This window comes from Dipodomys merriami, unplaced genomic scaffold (assembly GCF_024711535.1).
Source record: "Dipodomys merriami isolate MVZ:Mamm:240054 unplaced genomic scaffold, mDipMer1.0.p SCAF_21, whole genome shotgun sequence".
Classification (NCBI taxonomy): domain Eukaryota; kingdom Metazoa; phylum Chordata; class Mammalia; order Rodentia; family Heteromyidae; genus Dipodomys; species Dipodomys merriami.
This window is the reverse complement of record NW_027203493.1, coordinates 18,996,677-19,020,789: the sequence shown is the minus strand read 5'-3', so window position 1 is coordinate 19,020,789 and position 24,113 is coordinate 18,996,677. Positions and strand designations below refer to the sequence as shown.

General features: G+C 36.6%; 2 protein-coding genes across 5 annotated transcripts in view; one reads left to right on the top strand and one right to left on the bottom strand.

Moving 5' to 3' along the window:
- Immp1l (inner mitochondrial membrane peptidase subunit 1) overlaps positions 1-11,635 on the bottom strand; it is a 65,839-nt gene extending 54,204 nt beyond the window's left edge. For 2 of the 4 annotated variants that reach the window (XM_070032664.1, XM_070032662.1), the window contains exon 1: positions 675-757. The gene's annotated coding sequence lies outside the window, so the exon portion shown is untranslated. Of the gene's footprint in view, positions 1-615; positions 758-11,576 lie in introns of those variants that run through there. The other 2 variants (XM_070032665.1, XM_070032663.1) reach the window with 2 other exon arrangements.
- The window catches only part of Elp4 (elongator acetyltransferase complex subunit 4), a 168,124-nt gene continuing 144,872 nt past the window's right edge, over positions 862-24,113 (top strand). Inside the window, exons 1-3 of the mRNA XM_070032661.1 lie at positions 862-1,094; positions 7,124-7,159; positions 13,514-13,635. Coding sequence (XP_069888762.1) covers positions 872-1,094; positions 7,124-7,159; positions 13,514-13,635 — 381 coding nt within the window. The 5' untranslated portion in view covers positions 862-871. The remainder of the gene's footprint in view (positions 1,095-7,123; positions 7,160-13,513; positions 13,636-24,113) is intronic.

The following is a 24,113-nucleotide window of genomic DNA, read 5'->3' as shown; positions in this document are numbered from 1 at the left end:
TTTGGTTTGTTTTCGGGAATGGAGAGGTCCAAGGGGAGAAGAAACGTATTTTCTGTTATTTGCAGCTGCTTTAACAGCAAGCGACAATTAAATGTGTGAACAAGGTTGTCAGAGTAACACTTGTCATTCACACCGCCTATGGAAAGATACAGCATGACTTCCAGAAGCACTCATTAAAATTAACGAAAGCTTATCACGGGGAGTTGAAAAAGAAGTGTGCCAGGGGGAGGTACACCAAATCACACCGAAGTTCAAGAGCCGTTTCGTTTTCACACCAAGGTCCAACTTGCAACCCAGCTAACCACTAGGCACTAACGAACTCAGCCCAGTCGCCCACCAAGGAACTCTCTATGAATAACAGTCCCGAGCGTCCCAGCACAACACAACCCTTCTGGAAGAAGAAAAAGCAAAGAATTCATAGAGAAGTGCGGTCCGTTTTCTCTTAGAAATAAAGAGGGGAAGGTGCAGGGCAAAGTACTCTTTCTCATTACTCCCCAGCAGAGATGCACGCTCCAGCTAGTAGTGCCTTCCAAAGCCCCGAGGGCTGACCGCTCCCCCAACCTTCCCCCAACATGCATGAAGGCACTCCCAAGCAGAATACCAAACATTACCCACCTCCAACCCCCAAAATCCCGGAAGACCTTCACCCCGAGATTCAGGTGGGCCTCTCTCACCTGAGCCCCTCAGCAGTTCTCCGGGTCTACGCAGACGCACTTTTCAGCAATCTGCCTTGCGATTGGTTAACTCGGGAGGGACGTTTCAACCCTATTGGCTACTGGAGCCACGAGGTGGTGGGACTTTGGAGCCGTCGCTGACTGGCGGGCTGCATGGTTTCCCAGAGTTCCCATTGGGTCATCACAAGGCGCTCAAGATGGCGGCGGCGGCAACCGGCGCCTCGGGTCCCCAGTGTGCCGAGGCTTTGGCAGCGGCCGCGGGCAACAGCAGCAGCACCAGTTTCCGGAGAAGAGTCCCCAAAGCCGGTGGAACCGAAAACAGCGGCCCCCGCCTGGTGTCCATTTCGGGCACGCGACCGTCGGTGCGGAATGGACAGCTGCTGGTGTCCACCGGGCTCCCCGCCCTGGACCAGCTCCTAGGTCGGTTTCGGAACGGAGATCTGGGTTCAGCTGAGGGAAGACTGGAGGGGAGGGACCCCCACATGTCGGACTCTTCCTCCTCCCTCGGTGCCCCTCGGTCCCCGTCTCTCTCTCCTTCTCCCCTTCCTCCCCCGGCCCCCACCGTGGAGACCGTCCGCCCCGTTCTGCCGGAGTTGGACGGAGGGATTGCGTGGTGGGCCGCCAAACCTGCGTGAGCCCCGCGGTGTTCCCCAGCTCTGCACACCCGCTCCTTCCAGACTTCCGCGCCATGCCTGAGTGCTTTTGTGTTTTTTTTTTCTCCCCCACCCCACCCCCGGAATGCTTCCTAATTTCATTAATATCTGGAATCGCTTTGGCTGTCACCCAGGATCCTCCCCTAGTCGCAATACTCTTGTATCCAACCCCTCTACCTTAAGGCTGGGACTGTCTGAACTAAACTTTGGTGTCCTTGTGAGAGAAGGACTTGATTAGAAACACGCAGGAAAATAATAATAATAACTATTATTATTGATATTATTATTTCTCCCTCTTTCACACAATAGACTGCTATCTACTTAAGTCCTAAACGACATGGCTTTAAGAGAGTGGATGTTAAAGCTGTGTGATTAAGATAGTTCCGTTCCTATTTGCGTTAAATGAGTATATCTATACTCATACATAGATGATTCTTGTATGCATTTCGCTTTCCAGAGTTGGTTGCTGCTATGTGCTGAACAACAGGGATTTTAGTTGTTTTTTGTTTGTTTGTTTGTTTGTTTGTTTTATACCAGTACTTATGCTTGAACTCATGGCCTGAACACTGCCTCTTAGGTGTTTTGCTATAGACTGGTGCTCTGCCATTTCAGCCAAAGCTCCACATATGGCTTTTTGGTGGTTAATTGGAGCTAAGAGTCTCACAGACTTTCCTGCCTAAACTGGCTTGTAATGTAATCCTCGGATCTCAGCCTCCTCAGTAGCTAGTATTAACATGAGTCAGGTTTGAATTCAGTTCACATTTTTAAACAGAAAAGGAAGTCTATCTTTTACAATCTCTGGAATTTTCTAAAAGAAGCTTGATGAATATACTTGTTCCTTAAACAAATTTATGCTGAAAGAATTGAACAGATTCCATCTGGAGGGCAAATTTACTCTGTTTATAAAGTTTTTAGGTTTATATTTGCTATCTGAATACAGAATTATTAAAGCTGGTCTGTGATTTTAATGCATTTTTTTCATAGTATGTGATGTGTGTCTGTTAAACCTGGCACGATTTCATAATATATTAAAACTCATTGCTGGTCCTTGTACTTCATTTGACATTTTCATTCTTATCCTTCCTCAATTCCACACCAGCCTCCAGGTAGGCTTTTCAAGCAGGTTTAATGCAGAGGAATGTAACAAGATAAACAACTGATTGCTCAGAAAAATGTATGGATTCCTAATTGTGTTATTTCATGTCTTAAGTGGGTCCCAAGTTTTTTTCTGCATAAATTTAAATATTTTCCATGCCATTGTCAGTTTTGTGCCCTCTTACTTTGCATAGAACTAAAAACAAATGGTTTCACATACATTGTTAGTGATTGTTTATTTCTTCTTATTCCCTGAGAGCTTCACCTGGTGTTCTGATTTTGAACTTAAAGGTGAGAAGCAACTCCTACTACTGCTTATGTGTCTACATTTTAAATGGGCAAATGTGACTTCATTTACTTGACACTAAAACTCTCCAAACAGAAATGCTACATTTCTAGCATTATGCTTCAGTTTCTCAATCAAATAACAAAATGTGCCTTGTACATTCCCAACACTGAGTAGGTTCTTCATCGAAAGAAAAATAACATCGAAAAGAAAACAAACACCAACAGCAAACACCGAACAACAGCAAGAGATTATGAAACATGTAGAACTGTTTTAGGTGAATGAACATTAAAAAACAGATTCAGCCATGCATCAGTGGCTCATGCCTGTAATCCTAGCTACTCAGATCTGAGATGGAAGAATCTCAAATCAAGGCCAGCCTGGGTAGGAAAGTCTGTTAAGACTCTTATCTACAATTAAGAACCAAAAAAATCTGGAAGTAGAGCTGTGGCTTAAATGATAGAGCACTTAACTCAGGGACAGCAGCACCTTATGCCCTGAGTTCAAACCCCAGGATGGGCACAAAAAAAGGGGGGATTCAGAAATTAACTAATATGGACAGTCATAAAACTGACCATGTAGGCTTATGTTTTGGATATCTTGAATTCTTTCTGCACTATACTACAGCTGTCTCAAATTTTGAGAACTAATTTATTGAACCTAAGATTAATGATTTAGCTATAGTCTCTTCAAACACCCACCACAATGAGAACTCAATAGACATACGCACATGGGTTTTCCACAGAGATGCAACTGTAAAAATATTTAAAATTTTCCTATGTGCTCAGAGATGGAAGCCTCAATACTTACAGCTTATGCTAAAATTTAGTATTTGTTGAGGTGATTGAAATGGTAAGTTGTTAAAATCTTGAAATGAATTTTACATGTATACAATTGATTCTCAAAGTAAACAAATTGAAAATGTTAAATAAGAGTACTTTATTTGAAATAATAACTGTGTCCAGAAGTATTTCAGTTGTTAACTTCTTGATGTCCTTTTGTAATTTGATTTTCTGTCTTGTATGGAGCCTTTTACATTTGTTTTTCATTAAAGCATTATTTGAAAGTGAAACATGTGGCTGGTAATGTGTGTACATATAAATATTAGTCATTTTTAAATGTTATATGACCCAGATTGCAACAATCCTAATATGATTATATTGTGACAGAATCTATTCATAATAGGTAATTTTTCAGTAGGGGACTTTACTGTTACATTGTGATCATATATGGTTACTGTAAATAAGTACATACTGTATAGGAATCACCAGAGTTTACTTCTGCTACCATGATATCATTTTAAACATAGATTCAGAATACATTTGAAAGGTTCCGTACAGGCTCAGGAAATGTTATCATTTGATACTCATTGATACTCCAATGATAACTTCAAAACATCTTACAAATTTAAAAATTTCTGAACTAGCAGTATGGCTCAAATAGAATACCCATTTAGTAAGTGCCAAGCTCTGAGTTCAAAATCCAGGAGTGCCAAAAAATAAAAATAAACTCCAAGTTTTCTAATACCTGCATCTTTTAGACACGAGCTAATCATACAGTTTTGATTCTGACAATTTTATATTAAGTTTTTATATGCATTTCCCAATATAGCTTCATTTAAAGTTTTCAAGTACTTAGACTGCCTAATCTTAAGTTTTCAATCTTCTTCCTTCCAGGACATACTGATATTTGAATTCACTAGATATAAATAACACACATTTCAGGAAAGAAAATACATTAGATGGATATTCCTTTTATCTTCTTCCAGGAATTTCTAAGATTATAGCAAGTAAAGTATGTTTAACCTGCAAATGCTTCAAGGAACATGACTTCACAAGTTTGGCTCACCCCTGCACTGCTCAGAACTTACTAAATTTGACAATCATAGTGATGGCAGATAGAGATTTTGGATAAAGAATAGTCCATAGAGAGTTCTCGACAAGAAGCTTTATATGGTAGCTGCCCTTTGAAACTAATTTTGAAAAGTAAATACTGTTAATCTATAGTGTGAGATTAATTGAGCTTTGATCACATTTAACAATTTAGCAACTGATGTACAGATGTATACAAAATTTACTTCATTTTTATTACTATGAAATACTTTCATGTAATCTACAGAACCATATCACTTAACTTTGGTTTCCATATTTATCCAGCCAGTACTTATGGCATATCTTCTTACATGTAAGTAAAATGTTCTACCACTACTTTTAGCAGGCTGGAAATAGACAACCTTCTTAAAGAGATCAAGAAGCAAATCCAAGAATCTTAGTGACTTAGAAAGTATGCCAGGCTTTGTGTGGTATGCAGCTGTAATCCTGGCATTCAAGAGGTAGAGATGGGAGTATAGTAAAGTTTGGGCTAAGACACCTGCAAAGAAAAGGAGGCAAAAGAGAGAGTGAAAAAGAGAGGAAGGGAGAAGGAAGGAAGGAAAGAAGGAAGGATTTTTTCTAAAAGTCAAAAACATTTCTTTTTGTTTTCATCGGGGATAAGATGATTGCTTACTTTAGCCATTACTTACCTGGAAAATATTTTAATGGAATATTAGAAAAAATTATTTTGTTAAAATTGGAAACTGTTAATGCAGCCTATATAAGTTTGTTTTTTTCTTTTTTGTTTGTTTTTACATTTATCTCTGAAATTAAAGCACATACTAAGCTTTGTAATAAATATACTGAAAACTTTAGCAATTTAAAATATCAGTATAGCAGTATAAATCAGGTAGGATAAGCTCCATGTTTAACTTTATTAAGAGTACTTGTATGCTATTAGATTTCAGATTGTTTGAAGGAATAATTATGCTTACTTTCAGTGTACAAAATAAACAAGGGAACTTCTCATATTAAGTTGCTCTACAGGAAAGATCTTTATTAGTGTTCTAAATGTTTTCATTTTGCTCACATAAAAAAAAACTAATATCTTCAGACAATCCGTAATTTGAGTAGTTTCTTTTAAATCATACTATGAATGTATTTCTGTTAACCGAAATTCAGATTTTTGTTTTCAAGTAAATTTTTCAATATTTAAGACGTTAATCACAAACACTAATACTTTTTTGTCAGATCAGATAAAGAATGAAGTAACTGTAATGAACTGTCTCATTTTAGTGTAATTCCACCATGTTAAAACTTAATTTGAAGTTTCTCTTGTTTGGGCTGCTGCTGTTTGCAGTGCTGAGGCATGAAGCTAGGACTCTGTACATACTAGGCAAGTACTCTACCACTATGCTGATACTGGGGTGTGAACTCAAGGTCTTGTGGTCTTATTTGGCTTTGTTTCTCTGCTGGCATTCTCCCGTTTGAGCAACACCTCTTTCTGGGTTTTGCTAGTAAATTGGTAATAAGGGTTTTGTGGACATTTCTGCCTTTGTTGGCTTTGAACTTCAATCCTTAAATCTTAGTCTCCTGAGTCCATAGGATTACAGACATAAGCCACGAGCACCTGACTTTGAGATGATTTTTATGACATACTACTTGAGTTATATATTCATGATTATATGACTCTAGTTCAAATATTTTTTATTTTTTTATTTTATTAACTTTTTTTTCTTTTCTGTTTTGATGCTGAAGATTGAATTCAGGATGATACACTTGGTAGGCAAGTACTTTGCCTCTCAGCTACATACATCCCAGCCCTATTTTTTTATTTTTTAATCTTCAAATGGTTGTACAAGGGGGGGATAATTGAACATGCTCGTTTATGTGTTTAGTGTACTTTGATCAGTTACCTCTTCAATCCTCTTCTTCCAGACCACCTATCCTTTCTTTCCCTCTCTAGTCTTATCAAGTTTGCCACTTTTTTTCATATATTAATTCAACCAATTTAAACATCATCTTCCCATTTTGAAAATGTATTTTGTGATCTGCATTTTTGTTTGAAATGGCAAGTGTTAATTTTAAATTCTAAATATATTTAGAGCATATCAGGACTTTCAAGAGAATTAGTTTTAATTATCAGTTCTTTTATTCAAGGATTACTAAATTTGAGAATAAATATTAAAGTAGAATCTTTGGTGTCATTGCTTTTCTTTTCTGTGTTATACTTATGCAGGAATGAAGTCACTGTACACATTTAGATTCTAGGCTATGGAGTTAATTTATTAACAATTGCTAAATATAAGAGTATTAGGGACTTAACCAAAGTTATGTTCAGTGCTGCATGGTTATATCACAGGAGAAAGAATTACATTACAGTATACTACGAAAGTAATTGCGATATGTGGTATATAATTATATATAATATGTAATTATTTCATAATAGCACTTGAATGAAATATTGCAAAGGTAATTAAAATGTTGTTCACAATTGTAGTTTTAAAATTACAGAACTACCTGTCCTTGACAAAACCTAACTTTTGTGCTGTAGATAATGTGAATAGTAGATTAATTTTCTTCTCTGTTTTGTTTTCTTTGTAGGTGGAGGTTTAGCCGTTGGAACAGTTCTTCTGATTGGTTAGTATCTCAGCGTTTTCATTTTTTTGTACAGACTGATTTTATGAGTTTTCCCATTCTACAATTAAATATTTATACAATTAACTCTCTATAGAAGTTAAGGTAAGTTAATTTAAATTCATAGTTTGATCTAATCTCAAAACAGTCGTATCAGAAAATGTAGGTCTTCTCATTTAAAAATATTTATAATATATTATATCTGTTCTATTGATTGATTTATTTATCTATTTGGTTATTTATTTTTGGTGCCAGTCCTGGGGCTTAGACTAAGGGCCTGGAGTGCTGTCCTTGAGTTTTTTTGCTCAAGGCTAGCACTCTACCTTTACAGGCACAGCTTCACTGCTGGCTTCTTTGGTGGTTCATTGAAGATAACAGTCTCATGGACTTTCGTGCCTGGCCTGGCTTTGAACCAAGATTCTCAAATCTTCAGCTCCCTGAGTAGCTAGGATTACATGCATGAGCCACTGGTGCTCATCTGTGTTCTATTTCTAAAACTAACATTAATGGAAACTTTTTCTTAAAGAATCTCAATGTTTAGGGGGATTACTATAGTGATTAATTTGGGAAACTGAAGTACTAATAATTCTACAATAGGGGGAGCGTGGGGCGGGGGGGGGAGGGGCGGGGAGATGGGAAAGGGAAACAAAGGAGGAAGCAACAATGCTTGATTAGAAATGTACTCATTACCTTGCCCATGTAATTGTAACCCCTCTGTACGGTATTTTAACAATTAAAAAAAATTCTACTATATATATATATTATGTATGTGATGTGTATATATATCGAGATACAGATAAATCATTACTAACACTGAAAGACAAAACAACAAGCTAATCATACTTTTGTTCAACTTTTAAGTGACGAGTTCTTATTTAAATGTAGAATCCTCATATGTATGTATGTATACACATATATGTATACATACACACAAACCCTATTTGCCTTAAACTTTATAGAAATCGTAGAATTTTAGTAGTGAAATAAGTCCTGGCAGTTATATCATCAAAACCCCTTATTAATATTTAAATCATATGCCTATAATAAGTTTATTTTCCTATTTTTTCTATAATATAGTATTATTTTACCTACTTTTTCCCTGATTCTATAAAAATACTTGGAAGTAGTTATTTTGCTGCCTCAATTATCTAAACTAAATAGACATTCTTTTGTTTCCTTTATTGGGGTTTGGACTCAGGGCCTCAGGTTTTATAGGCAGACACTGTTGTTGGCTAATGTTGAGACAGGGTCAAGAGTACTTCTAGAATATTAACTAACTACAGGGATTTTAGGTGAGTGGTTAGGAGTCTGAGGTATTTAGAAAAAAGTACTTTTCATTCTAGAAATTGAAACATGAAGATTATTTGCCTTAATAATTTACATTATACTTCATTACAAACTGTGAACTGTTTAACCATTTTTTCTGAGGTACATTATTCATTTACCAAGCAACTGCCATGTATAAGCATGTACCTGTCCATAAGTGTGACCTTTCAGAGACTATTTAGTTTCTATAGCAATGTAACTATGGAAACTAGAGCTAGTATTACCAGAAAAATGTATACTATAGCCCTTCAGAGTGTTTCAAAATATGTAAATATGACTATGTGAAATAAGTCATCAGAAATAGACTCTTCTTAAAACATCCTTAATAATTGTTGTTTCTAGTTGTATGTGACATTCTCAACATACTTAGATAGACTTCCTACAAGGAAATATTTTTTAAAATATTTTAAGGGACTGGGAAGGTGGCTCAGTGGTAGAGTGCTTGCCTTGCATGCATGAGGCCTGGGTTCGATTCCTGTTTCCTGTCCTGAGTACCTACTAATCTCTTTTCTGACATTAGAGATTAGTTTTACTTTCTCTAAAATGTCTGATAAGGTGATCATATTAAGTGAATGTCTTTTTCAGTATTTAGCTTTTCCATTTAGCATGTTTTAGCAATTCATCCATGCTCTTGTATATGTCACTAATTTACTTCTTTTCATTGTTGACTGCTATTCCATTTGTGTGTATATCATTTTTTCCTGTTACTATTTTGAATGTATTTTTAATAACTGCCTAGAAATATTTTTCTGTTAAATTCAAGTACGCTTTCCTTAGTATACATATTAAGTAATTTTTTGAGCTGGCATGGGGGTTTGAACTCAGGACTTTGTGCAAGTACTCTTGGGATATGTACTCAGTCCTTTTTTTGTTTTTTTTTTTGTTTGTTTGTTTGTTTTGTTTTTTTGGGGGGGTCCGGTCGTGGGGCCTGAACTCTGGGCCTGGGCGCTGTCCCTCAGCTCTTCAGCTCAAGGCTAGCACTCTACCACTTGAGCCACAGCGCCACTTCCGGCTTTTTTCTTTTTGCTTATGTGGTGCTGAGGAATCGAACCCAGGGCCTCATGCATGCAAGGCAAGTGCTCTACCACTGAGCCACCTTCCCAGCCCGATTTGTTTTTATTTTTTGATGTTTTTCCCTATACTTATTTTTCAAGTAGAGTCATGTGCATTTTCCCTAGCTATCTTTGGATGATAATCTTCCTTCCTGTGCCTTCAGGGCAGCTGTGAGACAGGCTTGTTGCACCATCACATTTGGCTTGTTACATTGAAACAGAGTCTTAGTAACTTTTTGTCTGAACTACCCTCTATAACCATAATTTTCTGGATCTCTTGAACAGCTGAATTACATACCTGTGCTGCCATACATAACCTATTTTTAGTAATTTTTTTAAAACTATACATTGTAAATATTGAATTGCAGTAACTCTGAATTTATGTTTTTATGAGGATTTCTGTTTTGTTTAGTAGGCAGTTAATTTACCTAGACTTAAATTATTAACTCTTACTTCAGTTGTTTATCTAGTCATACAAGATTCTCCCCCTGAAATTACATTGTGTAATAGACAACTGAATATTAAACAATTTATATTCAAATTTGGGGCTCAATTTTTTTCTGATTTTCATCTTAGACTTCTGTAGACTTTAGTTTTCTTAGACGTTAATTTTCTTAGACATTAGTTTTCTATAGATCACGCTTACTTTAAAATGGGAACCTTATGTCTTTAAAGGGGTAGCAAATAAATAGATCATACATGATTGAGTTGTTTCTTATAATTATCCTGGGCTCTCCTTTCACACTATTGTTTGTTGTTTCTTACTCAGGCTTGGTTTAGTGGTCAACAAGGGATTTGGGCACAATGGATACTCTTCTGTAGTCTTCTTTTAAGATTTTTCACTTGGAACTTTCAGCTTTACTTTGACAAATCTGCACTCTGTATTCTGCCAGTCGATAAAGGATGTGATTTAATACTGTAAATTAGGTAAATTAGGAATATTCTCTGGAAATAACCTCAAACTTGAATTTTTACATGATTACTTTCTTTCCAAAGGAAATTGCTAGCTGGGTACTATGCCTTGAACCAGTAAACTTAGCTACTTGGGAGGTAGAGAGCTGGAGGATCTCAATTTGAGACCAGGACCAGCTTCAGCCAAAATTCACAAAGTTGTGGGTGGGGATTGGAGGGAAAGACTGGGAGACTGCAGGAGAAGGGGTGGCATGTCCAAAAAGAAATGTACTTATGACCTGACTGTAACCCTTCTATACATAACCTTTATAAAACAATGTTTAAAAATTTAAGTGGAAAAAATTCAAAATGTCCCATCTTAACAGAAAAAGCTGGAAGTAGTGGCTTGTATCTGTCATCATGGCTATCTATGGTGGGAAGTGTAAATAGGGTATTATGGCCAGCCTGGGCATAAAGCAAGACCTTATCTCAAAATAACCAGAACACAAAGGTTGTGGGGAAGGGGAGGGAGGTGGTTCAAGCAATAGAGCACCTACTTAGTAAGCTTAAAACGCTGTATTCACCTGCTTCTTTTACTTTCCAATGTCTTTGCCCATCTATGGGGGCAGGGACCACTTAGGGTATTGAAGAATTTGCCTGAAGGCCTGTTCTTACTGTATTGGGACTCTACCACTTCAGGCCCACCTCCAGCCCTATTTTGTGATGGTTATTGTTTAGGTAAATTCTTTATGCCTGGGCCAACTGAGGCAGTTGTCTTCCTACTTGTATTTCTCCATAGGAATGTACATGCACATGCCTGTGTGCCCAGCCATTAAACTTATCCTGGCTGCAAACACAGGCATATGCTACCATACCCAGTCATTAGTTGAGATGGTGTCTCAAGAGCTTTTCCCCAAAGCTGACACCTAGCTTCAAAAATCTATTTTTTAAGTAAAATTTTGTCAAGTTTTTTAATTACTGCTACAGGTGATTTTGCTCATTGACTTGCTACTGATATCTCTACAAGTTCAAAGCCCCTTATGAATGGTTTCAGTAGTGTAGGCTTCATGTATATTAGTGATGCTTAATACCTTAACAGAATTCAAAGTTAATAACAAATACACTCATTTTAGACAATATAGTAAATTTACCTGTTTCTTGCCTTTGTGTTACATTTAAGTTATTAAAGGAAAAAAAGCTGATTTCTCTCACTTCTTCTCCGGGAAAACACCAAATGGCAGATGACGACACCGGTGCAGCGAGAGGGGGCCCGGGCTTGGGAGGCCGTGGCGGCTTCCGTGGAGGCTTTGGTAGCGGCCTCTGGGGCCCGAGGTCTCTGCCACGGGGCTCGTGGAGGCTCGTGGAGGCAAGGCCGAAGACAAGGAGTGGATCCCGGTCACCAACTGGGCTGCCTGGCTAAGGACATAAAGATCAAGCCTTTGGAGGAGATCTACCTTTTCTCGCTGCCCATCAAGGAGTCTGAGATTACTGACTTCTTCCTGGGGCCGTCACTCGAGGATGAGGGGTTGAAGATTATGCCCTTGCCGAAGCAGACTCGAGCTGGCCAGCACCAGGTTCAAGGCGTTTGTAGCCATCGGCGCCTACACGGCCATGTCGGTCCGGGTGGTGAGTGCGCCAAGGAGGTGGCCACTGCCATCCGGGGGCCATCATCTTGGCCAAGCTCTCCATCGGCCTGTGCGGCGAGGCTGCTGGGGACCAAGATTGGCAGGCCTCACACTGTCCCATGCCAGGGGACAGGCCGCTGCGGTTCTGGGCTGGTGCGCCCCATCCCCGCCCGCAGAGGCACTGGGATCCCTGCTGCTAATGGCTGGTATCCATGACTGCTCCGCCTCAGCCAGGGGCTGTACTGCTACCTTGGGCAACGTCGCCAAACCACCTTTGATGCCATCGCTAAGACCTACAGTTACCCTGACCCCTGACCTCTGGAAAGAGACCGTATTCACCAAATCTCTTTATCAGGAATTCACTGACCGTCTTGTCAAAACCCAACCAGAGTCTCCGTGCAGAGGACCCAGGCTCCAGCTGTGGCTACAACATAAAATTTTATACAAAAATAATAAAGAATCAAGCCTGCAAAAAAAAAAAAGCTGATTTCTCAGTGTGGCCATGTAGCTTATGAACAATATTCAGACCCAAACTGAAGCTATTTTCATTTTGTAATGAAATTTCAAAAATATAACGTGTTTACCCAGTAAATCCCTTTAATAATCCTTTAAAATTCTGAAAATTAAAGTTAAAATTCAGGAACCTAAAGGAATAATGGACTGAGAAAGAAAATAACTTTTCCAGGAAAACATTTAGTGTAAATTTAGTTATGAACTCTATCAACATAAAATCTTTTTTTCTTTTACTTTTTTAATTTAATTTTTAATTGTAATTATAAAGGTGATATAAAAACAGATTACAGTTAAATAAGTTAGGTAAAAAAGCACATTTCTTTTGGGATAATGTCACTTCTCTTGTTCTCTCTGTTTTTCCTTCCCATCCCCACCCACAAGTTGTATAGTTCATTTTCACCATAGTATCTAGTGAGTACCACTACTACATTTGTTCACCCTTAAAATCTTTAATTTTAAATTATCGGTAAATTTTAAACTCAGGACCAAAGTGTGGAAGCACCACTATTTTCAAATTTTTGTAAATATGAATCATCAGGCCATGTACATTAAGTGCTTAATTATTGTGATGTGAAAGAAGTATGTGAGTTTACAGGGTGGTTGTTGGTAACAGTAGTAGTTTTAGAGTTTTCAGTGGTTGAGATAAGGGAACTTAAAAAGGAAAAAATCTCCAGTTTCTTTGGTATTATGATCCTGTAAATTTTATGAATTTCAGAATAGTGTACTACTTGAATAATAGCCATTGGAATCAGAAAGTTGCTAGAAAATGTCTCTACTTCTTATTGACCATCTTGACACATCTCTTGATACATCACATTTAACTGTGCCTTAGGAAGACATAAACTACTTTCTCACATCACATTTTACTGTAAGGAGAAAAAAGTACAAAATCATGGGTGAGTTCATTGTATACCACAAGATAATGCATGCAATTTTTTTCTTTTGTGCAGAGGAAGATAAGTATAATATTTACTCACCTATGCTCTTCAAGTATTTCCTGGCTGAAGGAATTGTCAGTGGCCATACTTTGTTGGTTGCATCTGCTAAAGAAGACCCTACTGACATTTTAAAGGTAAGAACCTACTCTTTCTTTTTTTTTTTTTTTTTTTTGGTCGGTCGTGGGACTTGAACTCTGGGCCTGGGCGCTGTCCCTCAGCTCTTCAGATCAAGGCTAGCGCTCTACCACTTGAGCTACAGCGCCACTTCCGGTTTTCTGGTGGTTTATTGGAGATAGGAGTCTCACGGTCTTTCCTGCCCGGGCTGGCTTTGAACCGCGATCCTCAGATCTCAGCCTCCTGAGTAGCTAGGATTACAGGCGTGAGCCACCAGCGCCCGGCTGAACCTACTCTTTCAACATTAGATTTTGAATGTTTTATGAAAACAAAATTCCATATAAAATAGATAACTAGATATATAAATACTTAAATACATTAACAGGAATAGTTTTTTTGCAGTAAAGGAAATAATTTTATTCTTTCATTAATGGCATTTTACCATTGTAGTTTCCAAGGACATATAGCCAATTATGTAACAACAAAACTATCTTATTTTTATATTTATTTTTTAAATTTTATTGTAAAGATGCTGTACAGAGGGGTTACAGTTACATGAGTAAGGCAATGACTACATTATTTGTTGATCATTACCCCTTCCTTTGTCATTGTCCCACTATCCCTTCCCTCCCCGCTCCCACACTCCTCCCCATTCCACCCTATCTTCCCCCTCCCCGAAGTTGTAAAGTTTGTTTCCAATATACTGTCCCCTGGGTATCATTGTTGCAATGGGTCATCCTGTGTCCTTGTTTCAGCTTATATTTATGTTTTAACTACCCAACTTGTTTTGTTTTTTCCCCTTATTAGGGTGAGGAGTATTTCTATGTAAATGATTTTATCATTTGTCCTGAAGTAAATTCTAGATAATTTAATTATTTGAATTATAAATAAAATTATTTAAAAGATAAAATAAGCAAATATATAATATAGGTTTAGGTAAGCTTTTTTTTATTGTGAAAATACTGTACAGAGGGGTTATAATTACATGGGCAAGATAATGAGTACATTTCTTATCAAACCTCCTCCTTTGTTTGCCCTTCCCATCCCTTCCCATCTTCCCCCCACCCCCTACCCATTACTCCTCCCCACACACTAAAGTTGTAAAGTTCGTTTTCGACATAACAACTTGTACATCTCATTGTTGCAATGGGTCCACCTGTATCCCTATTTAAACGATTTGTTTTTTCCCTTCCCCTCCACAAATTATACTGACCTCAAATACAGTGAAAGCAGGGATTATACCATGGGGGGAGGGACATACAAAGCAACAAAGAAATAATCTTATAAATGTGTTAGAAACAATTGCATGAAAGAAAAAACATTTGAATACATATCCTAGGGTTTATTTCCCTAACATCAACTTATCTGACCTTTTCTGCTTGACTCAGGCATATACTAGTTATTGCAAATAAGGGAAACCATGGGACCTATGTTTTTTGAACCTGGCTTACTTCACTTAATATAATTTTTTCCAAGTCTTTCCATTTCCTAACAAATGGGGCAATATCATTCTTTCTGATGGAGGCATAGAATTCCATTGTGTATATATACCACATTTTCTTGATCCATTCATCTACTGAGGGGCATCTGGGTTGGTTCCATATCTTAGCTATGGTAAATAATGCTTCAATAAGCATACTCCTGCTGGTAGCTTTAGTATGGTCTTGTTTGTGAACAGGAATATTTTTACTTATATATTTATATATATATATACATATGTGTGTGTGTGTGTGTGTGTGTGTGTGTGTGTGTGTGTGTGTGTGTGTGTGTGTGTGTGTGTGTGTGTGTGTGTGTGTGTGTGTGTGTGTGTGTGTGAGATAGGGTTTCACTATGCAGCTAATTAACATTTGTCTCAAATTCACAATCTTTCTGTCTTAGCCTCCAGTCCAGGCATGAATCTACATTTGGTCATGTTTGTGTTCTTTTTTATGTAAGAAAACTATCAAATTTACTTGAACATAGAATTTCATTTCAAGTTTGTGTTCTTTTTTTTTTTCCCCTGGTTTTAGGGTTGAACTCAAGGGAGGGTCTAAATACTGTCCTTGAGTTTTTTCCCTAAGGGCTCACACACTACCACTTGAGCCACAACTCTACTTCTAATTTTTTGGTGATACTAATCTCATAAACTTTCCTGCCTAGGCTAGCTTCAAACTGTGATCCTTAGATCTCAGCCTTCTGAATAGTTAGAATTACAAGGGTGAGCCACCAGTGCCTGGCTTTAAGTTAGTGTTCTTGCAAGGTTTTTTCCAGCTTTTAATTCACATAAGAGGTAAGGAAATATTAATGTTATTTTAAACTAGCACTAGAGAAAATTGCTGGACCAAAAATTTGTGAAAGTCAGGTGTCATAGCAAAAAAATTGTGCTGATTTTTACATGTTGATTTAATATAGGCAGTTTTGATGGAATAGTTTTTATTTGTGCCAGTACTGGGGCTTGAACTCAGGGTTCTCATTGTCACTAGACATTTTCTTCATGGTGGCACCCTACCACTTGAGCAACACTTCCACTTCTGACATTTTGCTGGTGACATTTTGCTGGTTACTTGGGAATAAGAACTCGTGGATAATTTTTAATCCCAGGGCTAGTTTCAAACCATGATTCTCAGATCTCAGCCTCCTGAACAACTATAATTATAGATAGGAGCCACTGGCACCCAGCAAATACTCGTATTCTTTTTTGAAATGGTATTAGGATCTGAACTCAGGAGCTTCTACTTAGTAGGCAAGGATTGTACCAATGAGCCACATGTTCAGCCTTTTTCTTTCCTGATTATTTTTGAAAGAGTGTCTTCCTTTCTGCCTAAAGTGTACCTAAACTGTGATTCATTTATTTTAGACTAGGATTATGGGCATAAGCCACCAGTGCCTGGCTTATTTACTTCTTCATGACACCATTAAAAAGACATTTTTAGTGTTTCTCTAAGAACTAAATATTTTATAGTACAAAATGTGTTGAATACTAATATAGATAAGACTATTTGTTTATGTAGATTCAAAAATGTCAATTTTTATGTTCAACAATGAAAGACCAAAATCAAAGAATTAAAGTGTTTAGAGAAAGGGCTGGGAAGGTGGCTCAGTGGTAGAGTGCTTGCCTTGCATGTCTGAGGCCCTGGGTTCGATTCCTTAGCACCACATAAGCAAAAAAAAAAAAAAAGAAAAAAGCTGGAAGTGGCGCTGTGGCTCAAGTGGTAGAGCGCTAGCCTTGAGCTGAAGAGCTGAGGGACAGTGCCCAGGCCCAGAGTTCAGGCCCCATGACCGGACCCCCCCTCCAAAAAAGAAAAAGTGTTTAGAGAAGCAGTGCAGGAAAAAATAATGCTATAATTGCTTAGATTTAGTTTCATGATATATAACTGGGCATTTCTACACTTAGAGCTAATGCACATATTTCTGGTACAAGAAAAGGGAAAGATAATCTTATATATGATAATTAGTTTAAAACTATATATAACTAAAAGACAAGTAAAGGCTAAAAAGCCTCAACAATCTTAAGATATACCATATAACTATTTGGCAATTTATCTGTCATCCTTTGAAAACTTGTTCAATACCTCTTGTAGTCAAAGCTCCTTCAGAAAGTGTTAGCATTAGGACGTAGCTCTGAAGAACTGTACTCCTAAAAAAAACCTTTATTGAATAATATATATGATGTTGTGAAAACTTTTAAGAACACATATGATAAGTATTCTTCAGTTAACTTTCTTATTTAAGGAATTTTCTTGATCATTGCAAATGTAGTGATGATGATCCCCCCCCCCCAAAAAAACAACCTTGTATGGAATGTAAACCTAAAATAATAAAAATTCCATTTTTATCTTAAATAACTAAATACTTATTAGTGCACTGATTTTTCATGAAACAAAAAATGATATATACACAACTGACATTTATTTAGAAGTTTAAAATACTAGGATTTTATATTATATTCTTTTGTTTCTTTATTTTTTATTAGTCATAGCCTTGAACACAGGGCCCTGGGCCCTGTCACTGAGCTCTTTTTCTCAGAGATACCACTCTACCACTTTAAGCCACAGCACCAGTTCCAGCTTATGAGTAGTTAGGTTAATTGGAGCAAGAGTCTCACAGTGACTTTCTGTTCTGGCTAGCTTTGAACCCCAGTCCTGAGATCTCAGGTCTTTCATTGTTGAACATAAAAATTGACTTTTAATGACATATGAAGCAGCTATCTAGAGATAGCTTTCTTTACTTTCTTTACTCATTGCGTTAGTTTTGGGTATTATTTTGCTGTTTAACATGAGCAGTAAAAGCAAAGTGGGTAGCTAGGATGTTATAAGCTTAACTGGTTTATTTGTTTATTTTGTTTTTGTGCAGGCGTGGCTTTTTCACTTAAGACTAGAGTTCTTCTTCTTAAGCCACAGCTATACTTCTGGCTTTTTGATGGTTAATTAGGGATAAGAGTCTCACAGACTTTCCTGCCCAGTCTGGCTTCAAACCTCAATCCTCAGTGCTCAGCCTCCTGAGCACTTAGGATTATAGGCATAAATTTTTTTTTTATTATATGATCAGGATAAGTAAATGATTACCAGCAGGAGTGTTAGAGCTACACTGATGTGTTAACCTAATGCCTGCAACTTACAATATTTTAAACACCATATTAAATTAATAGTTTAAATTTAAAATGAATTAAAGTGAGACTGCATATAAAAATATTTCATAATTGAAAATGATTAGCAATTTTATAATAACCTAGTTTCAGAATGAGTAAAACTTCATTAATAATAAGGCAAAACATATTTGTTTACTCATAGCAACAGGATCATTAATAATGAAATAAGTTAGTAAAACATGAAAAGTTATGGTGACTTTAAACTTCTTTTTTATGAACACCAAGATTTCACAAGTATAAACTTTGTAATACCCTTATCATTTGAAAGCATTATTCTCCAAGAATACACTTTTACACTTTTGTCAGCTTTGAACAAATATACACTGTATTTGATAGTTTAATTGATTCTTCAGTTTAACTAAAAGATATTAGAAAAATAGTATTAGAAAAATTAGAAAAATTAGAAAAATAGTATTATTTTCTAGATGGTATACAGTTTGAATTACTATTACAAATCTTTATTTTCCTTCTGTTAATTTAATGTTAAAGATTCAAGAGAATATATTTGCCATCCATTTCTTAAACGCTGATCACAGATTCAAAGCCAGAATACAGTGACTGATCACTGCTCTTTCTGCATTGTACTATGGGTTTTCAGAATAGAAAGAATATAAAAATATTTCAGATGAAACAGTTTTGACATGACGTGGAAGAGATAAGAGTGAAAGTAAAGAACTGACAGTTCAATGGCCAAGTATACTATTGAACATCCTTATACATGCTTAATACCTTATATTTTCCTATGCATTTTACTTTTTCCAGTAAATATATACTGTATCTCCTTACAACTATGTTAATACTGTCTATGATATAAATACAAACATAAGCTAACCCTTTGTATACAGAGCTGTAATGAGTTCCTTCATTTCTTTTTCAGATTTTATTTTCTTAGACAATTATTAGACAATCCATACACTTTTCAAGGCTTACTACTCTGGAGTGCTAGTTGAGCCGGAAATTTGCTGTTTGACCCCAGGGTTTCCGCTCTTTTTCTCCCCCCTGACTACTGTGAGAGCTTATTTAAAATTCTAAATTCTTCCCTGGCAGCCAACAGTTAGAGCTTCTTTGGCAAACTGAAAGGACTAAGAAAAAGCATGCAAAAAGCTCAGCGCTGCTTCCAGTGACCTACATTTATAGCCAGCTTTTAAAGATGGCATGTGCTTGATTTTCCAGTAGAGAAATGAAGGGTAAGATAAAAATTTAAAGAAAAATAAACCTACTCTGCTCTCTCCATCCCTAGCTAGTAAGAATTGCTGCTGGAACACTAAACACACATTAGATATTGATGTTTGTACATCAGTCAACAGAAGAAAGGAATTTTGCATGTAGAAAAGTTATACTTTGATTGTATATTTACCATAAAGAGGGTAAAATTAATTTGGAATCTGACCCTGGATTTTAATTTCTCTGTAATTTTCTAACAGCCTGCAAGACCTTGTGCAAATTGCTTAAACTTATATTATTCCAGAGTTCTAAATTAAAAATATAAAAATCCGAAGCTTTACTGTCTAAATCCTATTACAGCCTTAAGTTTGCATTCAAAGATTTCTTGAACGCATAAAAATGGTTGTCCTTATTGTTACACTCAGATGTTAAAAATCTTAAAACTATCATACAGACCTTCATTATTTTTGCAGAGAAGCTATACAAAGTCAAAATGAGGAGTAGACTTCGTTGTCCCCTGAATTTTTTTTCAAAAGAAAAAGGCGGTCAGTCCTTTTGAGAGGGACAAATGACTTCAAGTTCTGGAAAACAGCAATAAAATCTAACAAATAAAAATATTTCATCGACTCATGAAAGTAACAAGTTATTCCACTTAATGGGATATGTTACACATGGTTGTAAGTAATATAGACAGACTATACAAAGGATAACTTGGCCATGTGTAAAGCCCAGACAAGGCATTCTCCTCAGCTAGTGCTTTGTTAATTACAAACTGTCATAAAATGTAGCCTTAGTTTGCCAGATCCATCTTTTCAAATTATATGTTAATTAAATAAAAGGCCTTTAAAATATGTTAATTATTTCTGTAGATATTTTCCAACAGTCTGTGTGTATAAGATATACTTTATTTTTACTTCTTACAACAAGATTAAGGTAGAGCTAGGGGGGCTGGGAAGGTGGCTGAGTGGTAGAGTGCTTGCCTTGCATGCATGAGGCCCTGGGTTCGATTCCTCAGCATCACAAAAGCAAAAAAAAAAGAAAGAAAAAAGAAAAAGAAAAGAAGCCAGAAGTGGTGCTGTGGCTCAAGTGATAGGGCACTAGTCTTGACCTGAAGAGCTGAGGGGCAGCGCCCAGGCCCAGAGTTCAGCCCCCACAACTGACCAAAAAAAAAAAAAAAAAAAAAAGATAGAGCTAGGGTGTAACTCAATAGTGGAGTATGTGCTTAGTATATCTGAAAGCCTGAAGTGAATCCTCAGCACTAAAAGCAAGAGCAGATTATACCATACAAAGTGCTTTAGAATTAAAAGAAACAGGCATTTGCCTCTACTTTTCAGTTACCAGAGAACAGAAAAACCATCAGTATTATTCTATTGACACCAAATATTACATAGAAAGTAATTTACTAATTTAATAAAAATAACATTTGGAATCCCACATAGTCCCTGGATGCCTTAAGGACTTTTATTTGTAATATTTTTCTGTACAGTGGTATTATTCTGGAAAAATGAAATGACTACAAACAAAGAAAACTAGTCTTAGTGGTTTTTGAGCTAAGCATTTAATTGTGCAGGACTTTTTTTATTAATAAGTTTTCTTTAATTGTGAAAATACCGTACAGAGGGGTTACAATTACATGAGCAAGGTAATGAGTACATTTTTTATCAAGCATTGTTGCCTCCTCCTTTGTTTCCCCTTGCCATCCCTGCCCTTCCATCTCCCCCCCCCCCAAAGTTCTAAAGTTCGTTTTTCGACCTAGCATCTTGTACATTTCATTGTGCAATGGGTCCACCTGTATTCCTATTTAAACAGTTTGTTTTTTCCCTTCCCCTCCACAAATTATACCAACATCTAATACAGTTAAAACAGGGGTTATACCATGGGAGAGGGACATACAAAGCAACAAAAAAAAATCATCTTATAAATATGTTAGAAACATTAGCAAGAAAGAAAAAACATTTAAGTCCTTATCTTGGGGTTCATTTCGCCTAACATCAACTTATCTGACCCTTCCTGCTTGTCTCAGACATATACTAGTTATTGCAAATAAGGGAAACCATGGGACCTATGTTTCTTTGGGCCTGGCTTACTTCACTTAATATAATTTTTTTCCAAGTCCTTCCATTCCCAACAAATGGGGCAATATCATTCTTTCTGATGGAGACATAGAATTCCATTGTGTATATATACCACATTTTCTTGATCCATTCATCTACTGAGGGGCATCTGGGTTGGTTCCATATCTTAGCTATGGTAAATAATTATGCAGGTCTTTTTAAATGAAGATAATGTCTCACCCTATTCCTAACTGAGATTTCTTTGATAGTAAATACCTTTGAAACTGTACAGTATTTTCTTTCCAATTCTTTTCAACCTCTTTGACCTCTAAGTAAGAAGTGATATTGATAATAAAGATCATTGTCACATTTTCTTTTAAAATTTGGAATTGTTTGAGTCACATCAAGTATTTAGAAAATATTCTAGTTCATTCTTATTTGAGATACTTACTTTTGTGACAAATCTTTTAGTAACCTAACCTACTATAATTCAAATAGTTACTGTAGAACATGTTTGCTTAATATGGATTGACATGCTTTTTTAAAATCAGGTTAATATATATTCAAATGCAGTAAATATTTATTGAAGGGATTTTCTACACACAATTTCTCTAACTAAACCTGCAAATAACAATGATCAAATGAAACTTCATTTTTAAAAATATTTCATAAAATGTGGGGCTGGGAAGTGGCTTAGTGGTAGAGTGCTTACTTCTCATGCATGAGTTCCTTGGTTTGATTCCTCAGTACCACATAAGCAGAAAAAGCCAGAAGTGGTGCTGTGACTCATGTGGTAGAGTGCTAGAGCTAAGGGACAACACCAGGCCCAGACTTCAAGCCCTACAACGGACAAAAAAATAAATAAATAAAAATAAAAATAAATTCATAAAATGTATCTTTATTATTCCTAATAGAAGCATATTGTTTACATATAAATACATATGCATAGATGTATAAAGACATTTATATGTCTGTTTATAAACATGTATGAAATGTATATAATACATTTATATATAAACATCTATAATGCATAATTACTGATTTCACAAGGTTTCAACAGTAGTACTTACCTTAGTAGTAGCTTCTCTTCACTTTCTTTTTCTTTTTTTGTTGGTTGTGGGGCTTGAACTCAAGGCCTGGGAGCTGTCCCTGAGCTCATTTGCTTAAGTCTAGAGCTCTACACTTTGAGCCACAGTGCCACTAAAGTTTACTGGTGGTTAATTGGAGATAAGCCTCTCACAGACTTTCCTGCCCAGGCTGGCTTTGAACCATGATCCTTAGATCTCAGCTTGCTGAGTAGCTAGGATTACAGGTGTGAGCCCCAAGCACCTAGCTCTTCTCTTTATTCTCACTATAGAATTATTTACAGGATACTGTCTTTTCCCTTTGAGTATGATTTGTATTGATTTACAATACACAGAATCAGAAGAAAGATTGCATTTGATAAATGAACCTTTACTTTGTAAAGGAAACTAACAAAAGAAAACTTCAAATAAATACTAATAGTTCATCCTGTTTCTCTTTTAAGGAAAAGCGTGTGATTTCTTACTGCAGGCTTTCTTAAGAAATGTGTTCAGAAAGCACTTTTTTATGAAAAAGGAGTTTGAGAGTTTTGTAAAACATTATTAGGGGAACATAAAAGTGCTGCAGGGTAGGGAAGGCAGTCTGGGAAGTGATATATTTAAAATCTACTCTTCCTTAGGTTGTAAGTGAATAATTTGATCCCAGTATCTTTTCAAAAGGGCTCACTTTCTATATTTGTTTCTAATATTTTGAATTTTCCATCATGTGAATAATGAGGTCATTACAAATGATATCCAAAGTTTGCTACCATGCTATAATTTCAGAAAGCACATTTTGAAGTAATATACAAAACAGATTGTGTATTTTGACATAAAATTGGCAAATTCTATATCTTAGTTCAATACATAGGCCTGGGAGCTGTCGCTCAGCTCTTCAGCTCAACCCTAGCGCTCTTCCACTTGAGCCACAGTGCCACTTCCAGCTTTCTGCTTATGTGGTACTAAGGAATTAAACCTAGGGCCTCATACATGCAAGGCAAGCACTCTAACACTGAGCCACCTTCAGCCAGCTTTGATTTTTTTTTTTTTTATAAATGTATGAGCAGACATTGAAGAAAACAAGGCTGCCTGGGTCAAGATTTACATTGCTGCTTATGGTGCGAGCAAACTTTTTTTGTACGTTTTTTATTGTAAAAATGCTGTACATAGGGGTTACAGTTACATGAGCAAGGTAATGAGTACATTTCCTATTGAGCATTGTTGCCTCCTCCTTTGTTTTCACCCCTTCCATCCCTTCCCTCCTACCTCCACAACTAGCCCCCCCTTCCCCTGCCAAAGTTGTAAAGTTCATTTTGTACATCTCATTGTTACAATGGGTCAACCTGTATCCTTATTTAAGCGTTTTGTTTTTTTCCTTCCCCTCCCTGAATTAGAGAAGTTTATATACAAGATGCTGGGTACCAACATCAAATACAGGGAAAACAGGGGTTATACGGTGGAGGAGGAACATACAAAGCAACAAAAAAAAAAATCACATTATACATTATAAATTATAAATACACTAGATATATTATACATTATAAATACACTGGATACATTATAATTACACTATAAATTATAGCACATTATAA